At 38.8% G+C, this 13040-nt stretch overlaps 1 protein-coding gene across 1 annotated transcript; it reads left to right on the top strand.

Annotated features, from left to right (window-relative positions):
• The first annotated feature begins 4598 nt into the window (after window positions 1-4598).
• LOC123230829 (volume-regulated anion channel subunit LRRC8B-like) lies at window positions 4599-6974 on the top strand. Its single transcript, XM_044657004.1, has one exon. The coding sequence runs from the start codon at window positions 4599-4601 to the stop codon at window positions 6972-6974; it is 2376 nt and encodes a 791-aa protein (XP_044512939.1).
• Window positions 6975-13040: the final 6066 nt, after the last annotated feature.

A 13040-nucleotide genomic window follows, 5' to 3' on the forward strand; every position in this document is an offset into this window, starting at 1 on the left:
CCAAGTCCCAAGGCACAGGCATTAGTGGGAACCCAGTACCACTAGGAGAGAGTGGGGCAGGTTATATTCAAGCTGAGTCTTTCACAACGCTGTTTCACTAAGGACTAGGGATTTAGTCTCCTTGGTCATGCATATGCAGAGGTGTGCTAGTAAAGGTTTCACAAACTGTATATATATACTTTTAAGTTAAATGCATTATTAACATTTTACCATCATTTTCCTAAGTGTAGACAATTAACAAAACAATAGGTCAAGCCCTGATTGATAGTATTTGTTGATTGCTGAGGTATAAATACTCTCACTGGAAATATAAGAATTGTCTCTTGGGAACTGGTAAGAGCCCACTTCCAGAGTACCTTTGCATGTATATATCAATTGTTTTTGATTGTGCAAAGTTATAGAAGAACTTATTCTTTGGTGAGCATTGAATCAACAAATAGTAGATGCCTTCAAATCTCCCAAAGCTGACTCACAAATATGTAGTGGTTTAGAAATTTGATTTCATGGGCCAGGACCACAGGGAAGGCTATAGGTACCGGTCAACCTAAAAATAGGAGGGGAGCAAGAGCAATTGTAACCTCTTTATCTATGGTGCAAGGTAGGTTGACCTGCCCCCTCCATTCAGGACCTAAGTAGTAGACCTGATACTCCCAGATTTACATGAATTCTCCTCTACCATAGAGTGAATTACTGGAATGCAAACTGGGAGAAAGCTAGAAGGAATGCCATAGATTCAGGGCGATCAAGTTGGCTAAAATGATAAAAGAGTAAATTGACAAAGATTGGAGGGGATGAGGGAAAATGAGGACATTAATACACATTGGTGTAATTGTAAACTGATCCAACTATTTTGGAGAACAATCTGAAATTATGCCCAAGGAATTATAAAACTGTGTATATATTTTGACCCAGCATTGCCACTCTTAGTTTTATTTCCTATGGTGATAAGGGGAAAAGGAAAAGAACCTATATGTTCTAAAATATTTATAGCAGCTCTCTTTGTTGTGGCAAAGAATTGGAAATTGCCAGGAGTCTCCATCAATTGAGGAGTGGCTAAACAAGTTGTGGTATATGAGTTTGATGAAATAGTACTGCACCATAAGAAATGACAAGCAGGTTAATGTTTATTTTATTTTTAAATATTTATTTAAACCAATTACATGTAATAAGAAATTTTGACTTAAGTTTTCTGAAGTTACATGATCCAAATTGTCTCCCTTCCTCCCTTCCTCCTGGAGCTGACAAGAAATTTGATCTGGGTTATGTAAGTATTATCATGCAAAACATATTTCCATATCGTTCATTTTTATAAGTGAATAATCATATAAAAACAAAACCCAAATAACAAGTGAAAAATTGTATGCTATTGCCTGCATTCGACGCCAACTCTGCAGATGGATAGCATTCATTGTCATAAGTCTCTCAGAATTGTCCTGGATCATTATATTGCTGAGAGTAGTTAAGCCTATCATAGTTGATAATTCTAAAATATTGCTGTTACTGTGTATAATGTTCTCCTGGTTCTGCTTATTTCACTCTATATCAGTTCATGTAGGTCTTTCCAACTCTTTCTGAAATTATCCTGTCCATCATTTCTTACAGTACAATAGTATTCTATCACCATTATATACTAAAATTTATTCTGCCATTCCACAACAGATGGACATCCCTTCAATTTCCAATTCTTTGCCACCACAAAAAAATAGCAGATATAAATATTTTTGTACAAATAGGTCCTTTCCTCTCTCTATTTTTTAATCTCTTCAGGATACAGACTTTGTGGTATTACTGGATCGAAGGTATGCATAGTTGTATAGTCTTTTGGGCATAGTTCCAAACTGTTCTCCAGAATAATTTAACCAGTTCATCAGCAATGTATTAGTCTTCCAATTTGCCATATCTCTTCCAACATTTATCATTTACTGTCATATTGGCCAATCTGATAGGGGTGAGGTGGTACCTCAGAGTTCTTTTAATTTGCATTTCTCTGATCAAGGAGGATTTAGAACATTTTTTCATAAGATTATTGATAGTTTTGATGTCTTCATCTAAAAACTGCTAATTTTCATATCCTTTGATCATTTGTCAATTGGGGAATGACTTGTAGTCTTATAAATTTGACTTAGTTCTTTATATATTTGAGAAATAAGACCTTTATCAGAGAAACTTATTATAATTTTCCCCCAGTTTGTTGTTGTTTCCTTTCTAATCTTGGTTACATTGACTTTGTATAAAAATGTTTAAATTTAATATATTCAAAATTTTTCATTATACATCTTATAATGATCTCTCTCTTGTTTGGTCACAAACTCTTCCTTCCCTTCTCCATAGATCTGACAGGCAAACTATTCTGTGTTCCCCTAATTTATTTATGATATCACCCTTTATGTCTAAATCATATTCCCATTTTGACCATATCTTGGTATAGGGTGTGAGTATTGATCTACACCTAATTTTTGCCATAGTGTTTTCTGTTTTCCCAGTAGTTTTTGTCAAATAGTGAGTTCTTGTTTCCAAAGCTGGAATCTTTGGATTTACCAAACACAAGATTGTGAAGGTCATTTACCCCTAAATCTATTCCATTGATGCACTATTCTATTTCCTAGCCAGTACCAGATGCAGGTTAATTTTTTTTAAATAGAAAGATCTGTATGAAATTATGAAGAGTGAAATGAACAGAACCAAGAGAACATTATATAAAGCAACAGAAATAATGTTTGAAGAATGACTTGTGGTATGTCCCACTCCAGATAATTGATAAATAGAAATACACATGGCATAGTTATATATATATATATGTATATATATATATTTTTTTTTTGTTAAATTATTCTATCTCTAAGGGGGCAGGGAAGGGAAGGAGGGAGATATCTGGGAATTTTAATGTAATAATTTTTTAAAGGGTGATTGACTCCATCCAGGGGGTACTACTAGATGACTGCAGGACAGGGTTAGTGGCCAACTCTAACTGGGCTCATTCATGTGTCTACTTCCAAAAGTGGATCACCCAGGGCAAGAGATTTTCATGGCAAATTCTGGCTTAGGGTCTAGAAGGAGCTGGAATATTCTAATACAGTTAGTGCCTTGATCCTCTTTGAAGGAGCAAATCTGGTGACTGACAACTTCTGATTAAAAGGGAGCGTCAAAACTCCCCCTTTTAAGCTCTTTCCACATTGTCCAATATGAAGTTGTTATCTTTGAGGTAGGGGGTGTAACCCCATGTAACCACGATACAAATCTTGGCCTGAGGTGTTAGGAGATTCTAGGATTTCAGGTGCATAAATATTGGTTGGGAAACCCTTGGAGGCTCATTTTCTGCTCACTAATGAACTCTAGGAGGCTTATTGTGTTGCCCACAACAACCAAGTCATTCTTCTTGAAAAGCTTTTTATTTCATTTTTCAAGAACTTTCCAGAGAATAGCTCATTCTTTGGAAGTCTGGAGCGAATGTTGGTAGAACTCACAGTTCTAGTCCCTAAGCTCCCAAGTTCCCTCTTGGTAGCAAAAGGCTCAGCCATTATTTGAAAGCTGTGGGTTTGAGAAGTAAATTTTTATTTGGGTGTAAGGCAACAAGTTCAGCATCCTACCTCCTGAAGAGAGTTTAGGGAATTGATTAAGGGTAATTAATAGGCCCTAAGGAAGAATACCCAGCCGTGTAAAAGGATGTGGCTCCAGTTTCGCCCAGGAGAATAAAGAGCTAACTAAATCCCGGGGAGAGGTAAGGCTCTGCAGTAATTTAGTCCTGGGACATATTTTTTCAGTGAGCAGTATTTAAGTACCTTGGATTGTGGGATAATTTTTGTCAAAACACATGTGAGAAACAAGCAATATTACCCACAGGTTGCACAAACCTCCAGCAGATGGACTGATTCTGTTAGGCATATATCAGCAGCAGCTTTTCAATATACAAACTGATCACTTCATTATTGTAAACAATTGAATCATTGTCCTTTTGCTGTCACCAAAGAAACAGTGCTTCCTATCAACGTAAGGCTTTGAATTAAGGAGGAAATAGCTCAGTAGTCACTGGAAGAGAATTAGAAAAGGAAACAAAAGCTGAAGAATTCTTTCACGTTTTCTATTTTCTTTGTCTCTGCCTCTGTTTCTCTGTTCTGTCTTCTGTCTCCCTTTGCCTGTCCATCCTGTCTATCAGTCTCAGTCTCCCTCTTTCCCTCCTCAGTGTTTCTTCGATCTCTCGCCTTGATTTTCTCACAATGTCCTTTAAAATATTCTGTCAGGCGTCACAATGGAGGTGGCCTGAAGATGGTGAGCCGGACTGCATTGGGACTTCCCAATAAGCCACAGGGAGCCAGCAAAGAGCTGGGCGCAGGGCTCGCGCCTCCTGTCTGCCCTCTCTCCAACCTGCCTGCCTGCCCGCCGGATCTGGAGCCGGGATTGGGTGGCCGGAGCCTTCCGAGGCTCGGAAGGGATTCTTCCAGCAGCCATTGTAATCGATGAGGTTCTAGTTCCCCGGCATTCGGAGGAATGAAGACAAAAGCAGAGATAGTGTGCCTAAGAAACTTCCAGAGGTATATATAGCTCCTGACCGAAAAGTAGCCTTTTCCCAGTGTATTGTTGTCATCTCCCGAGGGAACGCGATGCTCTCACTAACAGAACTCAGATACCTCGCCGATGTCCAGTCCTCGTATCACATACTGAAACCCTGGTGGGAAGTCTTCTGGCACTATCTCAGCCTGATTATGTTGGTGGTTGCTGTGGTGACCGGAACTCTTCAGATCACTGCAGATAATCTCTTGTGCTGTCTTCCTTGTCAAGTAGAACTCGAAGACAGCTGTGTGCTCTCTGAGCGCCCGATTGAACGCAACTTCACACCTTCAACCAACCTGACGTCGCCGAAGGGTGTCCGGACCAACCTTCATAGGCAGCAATACCTCTACATCAGCGCTGTGTGCTATGAGAATGAGCTCCACTGGTTTCCCAAATATTTCCCCTACCTGGTCCTCTTGCACAGCCTCATTTTCGCTGCGTGCGGTAACTTCTGGCTCCAGTACCCCAGTACTAGTTCCAGACTTGAGCATTTTGTCTCCATCCTGTACACGTGCTTCGATTCTCCCTGGACCACTCGAGCCCTTTCGGAAACTGCAGCTGAACAGAGGTTCCCTTTCACCAAGACCGACGATTTCCTTTCTCGGTTTGGGCTAAATAAAAACGTCAACACTAGCAAGCATGCCTTTTTCTTTAAGCAGCCGGGTGTGGACTCGGGTATAGCGAGCTCAGCGTCCAGTGTGCTGGGCAAAAGAGAAGGGGAGCAAGCTAAAGCCATCTTTGAAAAAGTCAAAAGATTCAGACTGCACGTGGAGCAGAGCGATGTCATCTATAGAGTATATATAAGGCAGATAATAATTCAAGTAATTGTATTTGTCATTATCATTGCTTATGTCCCATATTTTTTGACCTATATCACCCTAGAAATTGACTGCCCGGTTGACCTGCAGGCCTTTACGGGATATAATCGCTACCACTGCGTCTATTCCTTAGCGGAATTATTTCAGGTAATCGCTTCGTTTTATGTGATTTTGGTTCTAATCTACGGCCTCACCAGTTCTTACAGCCTGTGGTGGATACTGAGGTCTTCCCTTAAGGAATACTCCTTTGAGTCAAAAGAGAAGAGTCACTACAGTGACATCCCAGATGTCAAGAACGATTTCGCTTTCATCCTTCACCTAGCAGACCAGCACGATCCACTCTACTCTCAGCGCTTCTCCATATTTCTCTCGGAAGTGAGTGAAAACAAGCTGAATCAGATCAACCTCAATAATCAATGGACGATGGAGAAGCTCAAGAATAAGCTGGTGAGAAATTCTGAGGACAAGGTGGAGCTACATCTCTTTATGTTTAGCGGGCTCCCAGACGGCATCTTTGAACTGACGGAGATAGAGGTGCTCACCCTGGAGCTGATGCCCGAGGTCAAACTGCCAACCTCTATCTCTCAGCTAGTGAATCTCAAAGAGCTGAATCTTTACTCTTCCAACCTTGTGGTTGACCGCAGAGTTCTAAACTTCTTGAAGGAGAATTTGAAAATATTACGTCTGAAATTTTCCGAAAGGTGGAAGGTGCCCCGTTGGATATTTCACCTAAAAAGCCTTAGGGAACTTTATTTTTCTGGCTACATCATTTCTGAGACCTTGACAAGCTCTGTCCAGAGTGAGGGCTTTCAAGACCTCAAGAACCTGAAGACACTTTGCATAAAGAGTACTCTCACTCGGATCCCACTAGTGATCACTGAAATGCTTCCAGGACTGCACAGGTTGGCCATTGATAACGGGGGCTACAAACTTGCTGTGTTGCATTGTCTGAAAAAGATGATTCATTTGAAAATCCTGGAACTTAACTATTGTGATCTTGATCGTATTCCTCACACTCTTTTCAGCCTTGTCAATCTGCATGAATTAGACTTAAAAGAAAACAATATCAAAGCCATTGAAGAAGTCTGCTTCCAATATTTCCAGAGAATTTTGTCCTTAAAGTTGTGGCACAACTACATTGTCAGCATTCCCACCCAGATTGGCAGCCTCTCCAACCTAGAGCAGCTCTACCTGGACCACAACAAGATCGAGAATCTGCCTCTGCAGCTGTTTCTCTGCACCAAACTGACGCACTTGGATGTCAGCTATAACAACCTGACTGTCATTCCAGAGGAGATCCAGTTTCTGACGAACCTGCTATATTTTGCAGCGACAAAGAACTTTATTGAAACACTGCCAGATGGATTGTTCCGGTGCAAAAAACTGCAGACCCTACTCTTGGGGAGGAATAGTCTGAATACTCTGTCTCCCCTCATAGGAGAATTGACGAATCTGGTGCAGTTGGAGCTCATTGGAAACTACCTGGATATCCTCCCCCACGAGCTGGAAGCTTGCCCATCCCTGAAGCGGAGCTGTGTGCTTGTGGAAGAAAACCTCCTCAACACCCTGTCTCCTGTCATTATAGAACGGTTGCAGGTGCTTGGATAAATGTTGATTCAAGGAAGAAGATACATCATGTCTCAAAATAATGATGAAAAAGAAATATCTTCTGGGGTTTTGAATGAAAAGTGTTTTTTAAAAACAATTTCCTTCCTCCTTCCTTCTTTCTTTCCTTTTTTCCTCCCTCCCTTTCTTCCTCTCTTTCTCCCTTTCCTTCCTTCTTTCCTCCCTCCCTCCCTTCTTTCCTTCCTTCCTTCCTCCCTCCTTCCCTTCCTTTCTTCTTCCCTTCCTGCCTTTCTCCCTCCCTTTCTTCCTCCCTCCCTTTCTTCCTTCCTCCCTCTCTCTCTCCCTCCATTTCTTCCTCTCTCCCTCCTTTTCTTCCTTCCATCAATATTAAGTATTGGTTCCAAGGTAGAAAAGTGGTAAGGGTGAGATGATTAGGGTTAAGTGGCTTTGCCCAGGGTCACCCAGCTAGGAAGTGTCTGAGGCCAGAATTGACCCTATGATCTCCTCTAGGCTTGGCTCTCTCTATTGATCCTTTGGGAGACCAGTCCTGGAATGAATCCAGGAATTATAACTTTAAGAATGATTGCAATTCTAGAAATTTTAGTCAAATAATTGAACCTGCTTATGATGGACCATTGCAAGTCTTACTGACTACACCAACAGCCATTAAAATTGGGGAGAGGGACTCATGGATTCATTGTAGCCATGTAAAACGAGTACCTTCTGTTGATGATGAATAGCAGCATATGATTGTATCTGACCATTGATTGTATTTGACTAAGACTCCTCTGTTGCTATATTTGTACTATTTTGTTCCATTATATTTTATTGATCCTCCTACTTGAACAAATTGCCCTTGTAAAACAACACATATACTACCAAAACAAACAAACAAACAAAACAATATCTGTATTAGCGACTTATATTGACCTTATGTTTCTTTTGTAACATCTTGTGCCTTTTATGAATTTTTTTATTTTCTAGAATATATTATTGCTTTTATACCTCCATTGTTTTATCTACCTCATTTGTACTCACACTGCAGGTCATGGCAAGTTAAAGGGGAAATGAATCCTATTTTTTGGCAAGTAGCCTCTATATTTTACCTCTGTGGTTGTGAAATATATACATTTTTAAAATGTTTTTTTTGTTTTTCTTCCTACATGAGTGACATAGTATTTGGTTTTTTCCCATTTTTTGTATTTTAAGCACATGCCATCAGTATTTAAAAGATTTTTTAATGGTTTTGATTTTAGCAATAGAATAAGCTAATATGTCTATTTGCCTAGCATATAAATGTGTACCCAAAAGACTTTGGACTATGGCAACTAGTTATTTTAATATTATGAGACTTTTGCTTGATGAATATGTTTAAATCAAAGAAAAAAACTCACCACAAAGGAGCACAGAAGTTAACCTGCAAAGTGCGAAAGGAGCACAAAAGGTAAAAGAGACCAAACCAATTCTATGGGGATTAATGACATTCTGCTCAAAGAGCACAAGAACTTGATCATGTGTGAGACTCAAGGTTGCAGTTGTTTAACGTGTGTTAAATGCAGGACTTTTTTGTACCACACCCTTTTTCAAGTACATAACATCGATTGTTATGGCTCCACTATCCTGAAAAGCAAGGAAAAGGGTCAGACCGGGGAATGCTATTTCCCATTTCCTTCGAGATCTAGTCTCTTTTTCTATTTTCTTCCATTATGTAAAAACTTAATATAGTCCACACTGTTGAATTGGGTTAGTAATGATTGTCATTGCAGACTTATGGGATATGAATCACTACAAGAACTTGTTGTGATTTATTAATTTTTTTCTTTCTTTCTAGAATTTTTTTCCATGTTTTAAATATTCTATATTTCACTCAGAGGTTATTTTTTCCCCGATTCTTTGATGTTTTTGATAATTGGTTCATATGCCTTATGACTTAACTGTATATCCCTATGTGATTCTTATATGTATCCCTGTATCCTCCTCAGAGGGAAATGTGTTATTATTCTCTTCAGGAGGGACTATGTTATTGTTGTGAATTTTTTACTTTGAATTTAAGTTTAATTTAGAACAAGAGACTATCTCCAAGAGTCCAGAAGGTGAACTTTTTGGAGAAGGCACCATGAAGATGCCTGTGGAGACCACATACTGCTCCAGGAGTTCCTGAGCAAACTGAATGTGCAGAATTGAACTTTGGGTGGTTGATTACATTTGCTTAATATGTACTTTATTGTACCAAAGGGGGGGACTGCCTCCTAATTGGTTTTGTTCTTGATTCCCTTTTTGTTTCCTTATTCTCATATTGTTGTATTTTCCTGTGTAAATATTGTATATACTTTAGTTAATTATGTTTAAAATGATCCATTGGGGAGACTGATCTCTCAAAGGATCACAGGGGGGAATATGGAGGTGGAAAATCTGCTACATCTGAGCTAAATTCCCAGCATCCTTTTAAGTATGTCCTCATTTGATGTACAGAGGCGTGGGAGATAAATTTGACTGAGACCCATACCGTGGGACTCTTTTTTAGGAGCTTGAGCTTTGCTTTGGTTAAGTTGTGGCAGGTGCCGGTCTCTGGCTCTGTGCTCTGCTCACTTAACTGAAGGAATCTTTTTCCCTCTTTTTACTATCTCTATTTTGCTATAATAAAGCCACTAAAAAGCTACTAACAGTCTCATAATTTAAATTGTAATTATTATTACACTAATAGCCACCTAACTATCCCTTAAATCTCTTCTTGAGCTGAAAAATGGATGGGGAGGATCAGTCATATATACCCACCTACCTGCTACTGATGGTTTACTAACATGGTGCCTTAGCTCCCCTAAACCTCACAGGTAAAAACACTGAAGAGCATGTGCTTATTAGCAAGTAATAAACCTTTAATTTACCGAGCTGCTCAAGAAGGATATATCTGTGGTGACGTGGGGAAAAGCAACCATTGTAACCATATCCAAGTTTGGAACTACAAGAGTTAAGTGGGGTTCTTCTCTTTTTATTTTAAATGGATTTCTCTTTTGACAATGAAGACCAAAATCATCATGACAAATTTCCTGAAATATCCTCACTAATGACTTTAATTAATGTTCTTAAAATATATTAGCCTGGATGCATTGTTGAAGAGGTGAACTTTTCCTCCTCAACAATGATTTCTTTTCACTGATTGGTTGAGTTTTCCTTACTCTTCTTTTCACTGTGGAAAAAGTGAAGTACATTGACAAATCTACCTTGGGCCATTACAAAATCTCTAGAAGAGTGTATTTCAGAGAGGTGACAAATATGCATGTTCTTTCAAAATCTTTTCCCCTTTTCTCATTTTCCACCAAAGCTCTATTTTAAAAATTGACTCCAAAGTTTTATATTCGTGGAATGTATGATGTACAATTGTTTTATATCATGCAACTGGGGACTCTTGAGTCTAGAAATGTTAATATTGACCCTACATATAGCCTGTGGCCAAATACTTAACCCAAATTTTACAACAAGGTACTATAAATAACCTCATAAAAAAAGGGAAAAAAATGGACTTCTTTGGTACAAAAGGAGGGCCAAAATTTTTACTTGAATTTTCCAGATTGTAGAGGCATGGAGACCTTAACCCCAGCCCCCAATATGGAAAGGATTCATGTATTTAGTGACCCCTGAATTTGAGAAGAGAAATTCCCAAAATCTGCCTCTTTCCTAGTTGCTGAACTATTGTTTGGGTACAAATTCTTATTTACTTGTAAAACAAAAACAACTCAGGGAAGGGAGAAGGGAAATAGAGAATTGAGGTTTTAAAAAATCTCAATTTAACTAAATATTTGAGAGAAAATTAGTAACTATTAACACAAAACATTCAATTTTTTCCCATTTGTTCATTATCTGTTGTTACAATGACATAACAAAAACTCTTTGCCCCAACCTGAGGTTTGCTTATGATGTGTTCTCAAAATTGCAAATGATATACCATTTTAATACTTAAATTTATCTTATGTCTTTATCTAATTCTTTAAGAATATATCAAAGCATGCCATTTTAAACCATATTTCCATCAGGAGTTTATTTTAAACTGTACATGCGATATGTGTCTTCTTTCATGGCATGAGGAATATGGAAATCTGTATTGCATGACAGCCCTGGTATAACCTATATCAGATTATTTACTACCTTGGGGAGGGAGGGAGAGAGAGAGGAGGGGGAGAGGGAGAGAAACTGAATTGTTTTTCTTTTGCTGTCATTAGGAAAGTTTCAGAAGTGAACTTCAAGCTTTCTTATGGTGGTATTTTGAATTCGGCTCAAAGGCAAGGTTACTAAATTTTGCCTTCTGATCCCAATTCAGCTACTCCAAATTACTTAATCTTTCTATATCTGTGTCCTTATGTGTAAAATGAGTGGGCTTGTGCCTTCTGATCTTCCTAATCATTTCCAATTTTAAAATTCGATGATTTTCTGATATAGTAAGATCTACAATATGTCAGAAATTTGAAAATGCCCCAATTATCAGTGGCACTGATTATTAGTGATGGATTCCTAATCTTGCAATTTTGTGGTTATACTTTCTAGGAACAGTTCATAATTTCCACTATTCCATCTAGAAAATATAGCTATAACTTAAAATTCACAATATGTCCTCATTCATCTACCAAACATAACTACTGACTACTTCTTGACTAGTAGAAAAGAATCATCCCAAATATTATTTTTGATTCCAAATGTAGATTGTTGGAGAAACTAGGAAGAAAATGTTATGTTAGGATCATGATTAATGACTTTAGGAAAGTCACAGTGGTTTACCTCCCAAAATGGATTTATCATTTGCTTATTTGTTCTTTTTGATGATACTTTTCATATTTGGTCCAATGCTGTAAAAATTAGTAACATCAGAACAAGAAATTTAAGTTCATGTGTCTCTGCTTCCTTCACTATAAACCATCTTAGCCATCATTACCATAGATTCTCTTGTTATAGAGCCAAACCAAAAATTGGGCTCTGAGTGAAACCATCAGTGGAGGCAACTTCATGCCAGCATTTTAATTGGATCCTTGGGCCATTTCAGTCTAGAAGTTATCTCCATACTTCCCTGGCCCTAAACTAGCAGAATTATAGAATGACAGAAACTCAGATGGATGTGACCTCATCTAGTCCCATATCTACCTGGACAAGCATTCCCCTATACAACATTCTCAACAAGTGATCTTTTGGTTTTTGCTTGAACACCATCTAGTGACAAGGGACATAAGCAGTTCCTAAGATGGCCCATTCAGTTTTGTGTTGTCCTGCTTGTTAGAAAGTTTTTCCTTGTTTCAAGATTAAATTTGTCTGCCTACTGCTTCTACCCACTGCTCCTAGTTCCATCTTTTGGAGCCAAACAGAATAAGTTTAATTTTTCTTTCTACAGGACAATCTTTTAAAAGCAGAATTATCATGTCCTTTCCTTCTGTGGTGTTGAATATTACCTTTTCTTCAACTGATCCTCATAAGGCATGGTCTTGGGGCCACTCAGTATCCTGGTCCCCCTTCTCTGGACATGCTCAACCTTACCAGTGCTATTTTTAAAATAAGGCACAAGGGCCAGCCAAGATGGTGGAGTGGCTGGAAGTAGCATAGCCAAGGACTTTTCCACAGCCGCTTCAAAAAAGATCTAGAAAACATAACAATGTGTCTGGTTCAGGAAATCCAATAAAATAAAATCTGAATTGTTTTTTTAGTCCCAAGTTAGCAGAGTCTGATAATTATTAGGTCTATCCATAGGACTGAATGAAGGCAGCTGGGTTCCAGGGCAAGAATAGATCTTAGATCTAACATCTAAAGGGTCTGACCATGTGCAGGATTCAGGAATAGGCACCAACTGGCAGCCTCATTGCTAGCTAATCAATGATTGACCTCAGATCCAGTATAGATTGAGGAAGGGACTTATTATACCTGGTGGGATAAGAGCAAAGAATAATCGAGAGGGCATAATCTCTGAGAAGTGGGAGGCTGGGTACTGACCAAGGAGCAAGTATAGAAGTAAGTAGCAGCTCTGTGGCTCTGATTTTGGGAATGAAGCAAGATCTCATATCCAACTTCTAGCCCACATTGAAGGCTGAGGTACAATAACCAGGATATGCAATGGACAAGAAGGAAGGAAGG

This window comes from Gracilinanus agilis, chromosome 1 (assembly GCF_016433145.1).
Source record: "Gracilinanus agilis isolate LMUSP501 chromosome 1, AgileGrace, whole genome shotgun sequence".
Lineage (NCBI taxonomy): Eukaryota > Metazoa > Chordata > Mammalia > Didelphimorphia > Didelphidae > Gracilinanus > Gracilinanus agilis.

Bases quoted from the DNA above. Each gene is read 5' to 3' on its own strand.
- LOC123230829 (XM_044657004.1), top strand. From the start codon at position 4,599: ATGCTCTCACTAACAGAACTCAGATACCTCGCCGATGTCCAGTCCTCG.